The 7,875-nt window shown below is 35.0% G+C and overlaps 1 protein-coding gene across 1 annotated transcript; it reads left to right on the top strand.

Moving 5' to 3' along the window:
* Positions 1-878: 878 nt before the first annotated feature.
* On the top strand, positions 879-6,118 carry si:dkey-229e3.2 (uncharacterized). Its single transcript, XM_067454522.1, has 5 exons — positions 879-993; positions 1,753-2,221; positions 2,355-2,512; positions 5,594-5,735; positions 5,824-6,118. The coding sequence occupies exons 2-5, from the start codon at positions 2,018-2,020 to the stop codon at positions 5,917-5,919; spliced, it is 600 nt and encodes a 199-aa protein (XP_067310623.1). The 5' UTR covers positions 879-993; positions 1,753-2,017; the 3' UTR covers positions 5,920-6,118.
* The last annotated feature ends 1,757 nt before the right edge of the window (positions 6,119-7,875 follow it).

Raw genomic sequence — 7,875 nt, 5'->3', positions numbered from 1 at the left:
GACGAAAAAAGTCTAAAATAACTGGTTTTGGTTTTGTCTGAGGGAAGGAAGAGTGTTCGTGCTTGCGGTTGCCAGATTGCAGTCATTTAAATCCCTCAATCAGAGGTTTTCTGTGAAAAGAACTTGTATACTATCCAGTGTTTTACCTAAAATATGGTTAATCTGGCAACCATATGCATTACGTTCTAGTGACAATTTATAGGGTTGTAAATCATGGACCTTTTTTTTTTGTGTTATTGTATGATAATATGTGAATCTATAAGGCAGACCTGAAAAATGTCCACCCATGCCGGAAGCAATTCATTATCTGTAAGCAATATTTTCCAAAGAGGAATATCTTTTTTAAACATAATAAATGTTATTTATATATATATTTAAAAAAAATTATTACATATTTTGTTGTTGAATAAACATTATTTATTATAGGCTACATGCTCTTTCACTCAAATGCAAATAGGCCTACTGAAGGAAAGAGAGAGAGAGAGAGAGAGAGAGAGAGAGAGAGAGAGAGAGAGAGAGAGAGAGAGAGAGAGAGAGAGAGAGAGAGAGAGAGACGGGTATAAAAAATATTAATTAAATACTTTATTTATAGGCTATACAAAACTCACAAAGCTTTCGTGTCTCAAATAGTAGGCTAGCCTACTGTCTTTCTTCAACAAAAATTGCCTTTCATCAACAAAATCATTAAGTTCGGTTTTTATTAGTAAAAATGCATTTATGAATGTGAAATTAGCTCAAAAATACAAGAGAAAAATAAAAGAATGAGCCCAGATCGTCTATGGCCCCATAACTGTGAATCTCGCGAGAGTTTTGCTGTAGCCTACGACGGTTACCTTCTAGAAACGATCACGTGCTGGGCAGGTGCGCACTTCACTCTCCGCCTTTTCGCATGACGTCAGATTTCTGGCAGAAAATCGCGGAAATGCTACGTGGTTTAACTATTATCTAGACAATCAGGCTTTATTACACACCTATTGCTGTTTGCTTATGAGGGTAAGTGTTGTCGTTTTATTGGTACAAGTTAGTTTAACCGCAAAGACGTTGATTTGCTTACAGAATGTATGAAACAAATGGTTTATTTACCTGGTCTGTTAATCTTAATCTGACCAATATCCTACGCTGTTGGAAAGGCAAAGCAACGTAATTTATGTTTAATGAGAACACGATAAAGCGATAACCAAAAAAAAAAAAAAAAAACTTATTTTGAGTCAAAAGGAAACTTTATAACTTTATAAGCAAATGTGAAATGTAAAATTCTCTATTATAACATAGCGCCTAACAGGTGATTGTTTACATATGTTAACTTACTGTTTTTGAATGTAAAAAAACATAAAATAAATACAGAGTTTTTAGGCTACATAATACAATTATTGCTGTAAAAGGCTAAAACTGGAAAGTTCGAAAATACATGTTTAAATCTTTTTATAAGGTGTTTACATCTCCTGCAATAGAAATTAAATCTTGCATATATAAATAGGTGTATATTTAGTTTTACGTTACATTTTTATTTTATTCTGTTAAACTGTTTTTATATTAATTATATTATATTTAAATTATATTTTCATTAGAAATGTATAATTTTATCTCCCAATTTCATAATTTTCCCCTTCTCAGAACTGTCTCAGAAACAAGCTTTCATAAATACACCATACGCTATTTTCATGTAGGGATTAATAAAGTGCAAAATAAAATGTTATGTTAATGTAAAATTTTATATTTTCATCACAGACATTTGTTTCTCCCTCTCTTCAGATTCCTCGGTCTACTTCCTGGAAATCAAAGCAGAGCAAGTGAGGAAATGTCTTTGGAAGGAAGCATGTGTCATCTAACCTGCCTCTGAAACACAATGGGAACTCCCTGCCTCCTGTGGCACACCAGAAAACAAGCTGCACATTGCCAAAAGCATAGCTGCAAAGACGGTCAATATAGAGGCAAACAGTGTGGATCCTACTGTAGCTAGATGAAGACAGAACTGTTATAGTGTCTCAGGTGTTATTGGTTTGCATTGTTGCGTGTAATGGGGGAGTGTATGTTGGGCCGCAATGGTGAAGATGGTTTTCAAAGTTGTGAAGGGTTTGACGAATGGTCCACATTCAGTTCTGCGGACTGGACAGAACCCCAGCAGACTTCAGACTTGGGCGGATTCCAGGACAAAGCCAGAAAAGCAAAATCATCAGCCATACCTGTGAAAGAAACAGGAACTTTTGAGTTTCCTGAAAACGTATGTTCTGTAGTTTTGCATATTTATCTGTGGTTACATAATTCTAAATAAATTTATTGTTTTTAGAGGTGATATGCTTTCAAACATGTCGGTGCTAAGTGTTATTGTGATATTTAACATGGTTGTTTTACAGGCTGAAAATGGTGACAAGGTTAATCCATGGTTCATTTTTAATGACTGCTTTCAAGTTGAGGAAGCAGAGGAAAATCTTATCATGGTTGAAATCCCTACATTGTCCCAGCTACAACAGACCATATTAGACATGCCCTGTCAGCCTGCAGCAATATCAAGGTACAAGTCTATTGCTTTTGCTACTATGAGATGATGAAAAGCCGGTTGTGATGAGATGCTTGCTTCACACATAACTAAAGTTATTACTGGAGTAACCTGGTTCATTCAGCAGCCATCCTTGCTTTTTTGTTGTTGTTGCTCAGATCTATTACATTTAATAAAATAAATTATGAATGCACTTCATACAAACAATAACTTGAATGTTCCTCTTCTATGACTTGTCATCATCTTTTATGGCAATACTTCAGATTAAGGTCCAGTTCTCACTATTAAAGGGGTAGTTCACCCAAAAATGAAACTTAGCCCATGATTAACTCACCCTCAAGTCATCCTAGGTATATATGACATTTGTCTTTGGGAGTTATATTAAAAATATCCTGGCTCTTCCAAGCTTTATAATGGCAGGGATTGTTGCTCTGTTTTTGAAGTCCATAAAAATGCATCTGTCCATCAAATAATGTGCTCAACACGGGCTCCGGAAGGTTAATAAATGCCTTCTGAAGTGAATTGATGTGTTTGTGTAAGTAAAAAATATCCATATTAAAAATTTTAGGAAGTAAAGTTATGATTGCATTCTGCATTCAGTTCAGTCAAAGTGCCTCTGCAGTTCAAAGGCTTACATGACCAGTTAAGCTTGTCAGATTTCGCGTAGGCATCTTGAACTCAGAGAAGGCACTTTCAACACTTTTCCACGGAAGGCGACAGGCTGGAACTTTACTTTGAAAAGCTTTAAACATGGATATTTTTCTTGTGAAAATGCTTCGATTTGCTTCAGAAGGCCTTTATTAACCACCCAGAGCCTTTTACGGACTTCAAAATAGAAACAGTCATTCACTGCTACTATAAAGCCTGGTAGAGCCAGGACATCATATACACATAGGATGACTTGAGGGTGAGTAAATCATGGGCTAGTTTATTAAAACTAATTTAGTTAATAATAGTATGGTAGTTGTTAAGTAGGTATTGGGTAGGATAAAGGGATGTAGAATATGGTCTTGCAGAATAAGGCATAAATTAGCTTTATAAGTACTAATAAACAGCCAATATTCTAGTAATATGCATGCTAATTAGCAACTAGTTAATAGTGAGAATTGGATCCTAAACTAACTCTTTTATTATGAATATTTCTTAGAAAACAGTGAAGTTTTGTTAAGGCATTATAATATACACCCAAGATGCATGTATTCAAGGTTTTTATATATAAATTTATATATAATTTTTTTTACTTGTTAGCAGGGTTGTTCTGTGTAAGACCACAGAAAACATTTTTCAATTTCATTTTATCTTTTTTCTTCTTCTTTTTTTTAGAAACTAAATAAAATACAAACCCAATTCCAAAAAAAAAAAAGTGGGGACACTACAAATTGTGAATAAAAAAGGATTGCAATAATTTAAAAATGTCATAAACTTATATTTTATTCACATTAGAATATAGATAACAGATGATGAAAGTGAGACATTTTGAAATGTCATGCCAAATATTGGCTCATTTTGGATTTCATGAGAGCTACACATTCCAAAAAAGTTGGGACAGGTAACAATAAGAGGCCGGAAGAGTTAAAGGAACGTATAAGGAACAGCTGGAGGACCAATTTGCAACTTATTAGGTCAATTGGCAACGTGATTGGGTATAAAAAGAGCCTCTCAGAGTGGAAATGTCTCTCTGAAGTCAAGATGGGCAGAGGATCACCAATTCCCCAAGTGCTGCGGCGAAAAAGAGTGGAACAATATCAGAAAGGAGTTTCTCAGAGAAAAATTGCAATGAGTTTGAAGTTATCATCATCTACAGTGCATAATATCATCCAAAGATTCAGAGAATTCTGAACAATCTCTGGAAAACAATAATGGATGCCTGTGATCTTTGGGCCCTTAGACAAGGACAACCCAAGTTGTTATCGACACTCAGTTCAGAAGCCTGCATCTCTGATAGTATGGGGTAGCATGAGTGTGTGTGGCATGGGCAGCTTACACATCTGGAAAGGCACATCAATCCTGAAAGGTATATCCAAGTCCTCGAACAGCATATGCTCCCATCCAGACATTGCTCTTTCAGGGAAGACCTTGCATTTTCCAACATGACAATGCCAGACCACATACTGCATGAATAACAACATCATGGCTGCATAGAAGAAGGATCCGGGTACTGAAATGGCCAGCCTGCAGTCCAGATCTTTCACCCAAAGAAAACATTTAGTGCATCATAAAGAGGAAGATGTGACAAAGAAGACCTTAGACAGCTGAGCAACTAAGCCTGCATTAGACAAGAATGGGACAACATTCCTATTCCTAAACTTGAGCAAATTGTCTCCTCTGTCCCAAGACGTTTGCAGATTGTTATAAAAAGAAGAGGGGATGCCACACAGTGATAAACATGGCCTTATCCCACCTTTTTATTTATTTATTTGATGCTGTGAAATTTAAAATCAACTTAATTTTCACTTAAAATTATACATTTTCTCATTTTAAACATTTGAAATGTCATCTATGTTGTATTCTGAATAAAATATTGAAATTTGAAACTTCCACATCATTGAATTCTGTTTTTATTCACAATTTGTACAGGGTCCCAACCTTTTTGGAATCTGGTTTGTAAAAAAATATATATTTTAGCTAGTTGCAAAGGCAATGTTTCTCACTTTCTAATATAACTTCTAATATAACTTTTTAATAAAACTTGAAGTACTAAAATAACTAACAAAAAATTAAATGTAACTAATAAACCACCAAACAAAACTAATTCAAAACTATATAGACACAAAACAATTACTAAAGCTTCTAACATTTTAGTAAAAACTGAAAATCTAGTTTAAAATATTAAGAGACTAGTATTTCATGATATTACAATAACTCTTCTTCATCTTTATCTAACTGAATAGGGAAAGACTAAAATGTCCAGTATGTGTTCATTTTGTTGTGGTTTATTTCTCTGTGCACAAGCTTGTTTTAAATGATGCTCTCTCTCTCTCTCTCTCTCTCTCTCTCTCTCTCTCTCTCTCTCTCTCTCTCTCTCTCTCTCTCTCTCTCTCTCTCTCTCTGTCTCTGTCTCTGTCTCTGTCTCTCTGTCTCTGTCTCCTCCACCAGCCAAGCTGCACATTTCTGGTGTAATCTACAATCTGGATCAACATTTCTGAGACTGTCGGGTCCCAAACCTAAACTATACTCCCATGAAGGACTACTCAAAACACTCCAGCTCAGACACCCTGACACAAGTGCTGACTCACAGGTGGGTAAAGACTTAGATGGCTTCATGTGTCTTGTTGAGGGGGAGATGTGTGCTGTTACGTATTCAGACTTTTATTTTTTATTTTCAGACCATAAATCTTTCTGATCTTGAACTAGAAAATCCAGAAGACCCTCCTGGAGCTCTAATTCAAACCAAGGTTTGTGTGTTCAAGGAATTAAGTTAATATACAGTCATTTTTTGTGTATTTAGAGCAGTGGTTCTCAAACTGTGGCCCATGAAGTATTCAATACAAATGAATATGCATGTGATGTATAGGCCTGTCACGATAACACATTTTGCTGGACGATAAATTGGCCAAAAATTTATTGCGATAAACAATAATATTTTTGTTCTGAGACCATTTTCATCTAAAATAATGATAATGGCATAAAAATGCAGGTACACCTTTTCACAGATCAATAAACTTTTCTAAATAAAGTTAATAATACAGGTTTGTAATGACGAGTGTGAGTAATTGATGACAGAATTTTTATTTTTGGGCTAATTACCCAATTAAAACTGGTTTCCTCAACATTTTGGGTGTTAGGTAGCCTACGATTTTATTTTTTATGTGGTATACCACCTGAAAATGTTTGAGAATCACTGATTTATAGGAAATTAATTAAAGGGATAATTCACCCAAAAATAATTGACTCACCCTCAAGACATCCTAGGTATATACAACATTCTTTTTTTCAGATGAACACAATCGAGTTATATTAAAATACCCTTGCTTTTCCAAGCTTTATAATGGAAGTGAATGGCGGTCCTGATTTTGAAGTCCAAAAAAGTGCAACCATCCATCATATAAGTACTTCATATGATTCTGGGGCGTTAATAAAGGCCTTATGAAGCGAAGCGATGTATTTTTGTAAGAAAAATATCCATGTTTAAATCTTTACAGCCTAAAATAACTAGCTCCTGGCAGATGACCATATGCAAGTCAACTTGCGCCAAAAGAGTAATGTGACGCAATGTATGACGTAGGATGTTGGAGTAGCGTAAGCTTTGAAATTTTTCGTGGTTCAAACAAATAGGGCTGGGGAACAAACTCAAGCTCCTCCGTGTGTTGTTTTGCTCTATCCGTTGCACTTCCGCGTTTATCAATGTGTCGTGCGTGGTCACAGGTTACTCTTTTAGCACAAGGCAACCTGCATATGGTCGTCTTGTTGAAGCTAGTTATTTTAGGCTATAAAGATTTAAATATAGATATTTTCTTAGAAAAATACATCGCTTCAGAAGGCCTTTATAACACCCCTGGAGCCGTGGGGAGTAGTCTTATTATGTAATTCAATCATTTATTTTTGGGTGAACAATCTCTTCAAATGTAAAACTGATATCTAAACTTTTTTTTTTTTTTTGTAGCTGATGCCATCACATTGTCGAAATGCTCCAGGATTCTTCTATCAGATCTCAAGTCAGTGGCTCAGCCAGTATAGCATGAACCTGCAGCTCAACCAGCACAAGAAAGATCCACTGCAATAATCAAAAACACCACACACACACACACACATATTCAAAAAGTCAGAAAGAGTTTGGAAGTAAATGATTAGAGAGTGTTAATTTTTGAGTAAACCATTTCTCAAAGTACACACTTTTGCCTGTTTTCCTTAATGTATACACAAACAAGCACAGGTAAGGGATTCAAAGCACTTTCACAAATATATCTAGGAAAAACATGCTTGACAAAAGCAAAGGAACTTACTATTCTCACTAGCTCAGGAAGTATTTCCTAACTTACTTGACATACACACTTACTACAAACATAGACGAGGCTGTTAAAATAAGGGATAAAGAAGAACTAACAAGTGCCTAATACGAACAAAATCACTGTAAACCTCAAACACAGGAAGTTACCATGGCCATGTACTCGTGCATTGAACTGTCTGTTGCTGCCTAAGCTGATTGCTTACTGTTCTTAAAGCTATGTTATTTTTTATTGTGAACTGATATCTGAAATGAAATGAATTTGAATGTATTTATATAGGAAATATTTAAAGAAGAATACATTAATATACAGCTCTAATAGTTTGTTCAGCACTTTAGATCAGTTTGCCTTCTATTGTTATTATACTTTTTTTTAAAAGGACTGTAAAATGTAACTTAAATGCTTAATAAAAAAAAGTGACAATTTTCTGTG

Source organism: Pseudorasbora parva, chromosome 10, assembly GCF_024679245.1.
Source record: "Pseudorasbora parva isolate DD20220531a chromosome 10, ASM2467924v1, whole genome shotgun sequence".
Lineage (NCBI taxonomy): Eukaryota > Metazoa > Chordata > Actinopteri > Cypriniformes > Gobionidae > Pseudorasbora > Pseudorasbora parva.
This window is presented reverse-complemented; position numbering and strand designations above follow the sequence as displayed.

Coding starts and splice junctions, on each gene's coding strand:
- si:dkey-229e3.2 (XM_067454522.1), top strand. CDS start 2,018: ATGGGGGAGTGTATGTTGGGCCGCAATGGTGAAGATGGTTTTCAAAGT. Junction 2,513..5,593: donor CAGCCTGCAGCAATATCAAG/GTACAAGTCTAT, acceptor CTCCTCCACCAG/CCAAGCTGCACATTTCTGGT. Junction 5,736..5,823: donor ACACAAGTGCTGACTCACAG/GTGGGTAAAGAC, acceptor TTTTATTTTCAG/ACCATAAATCTTTCTGATCT.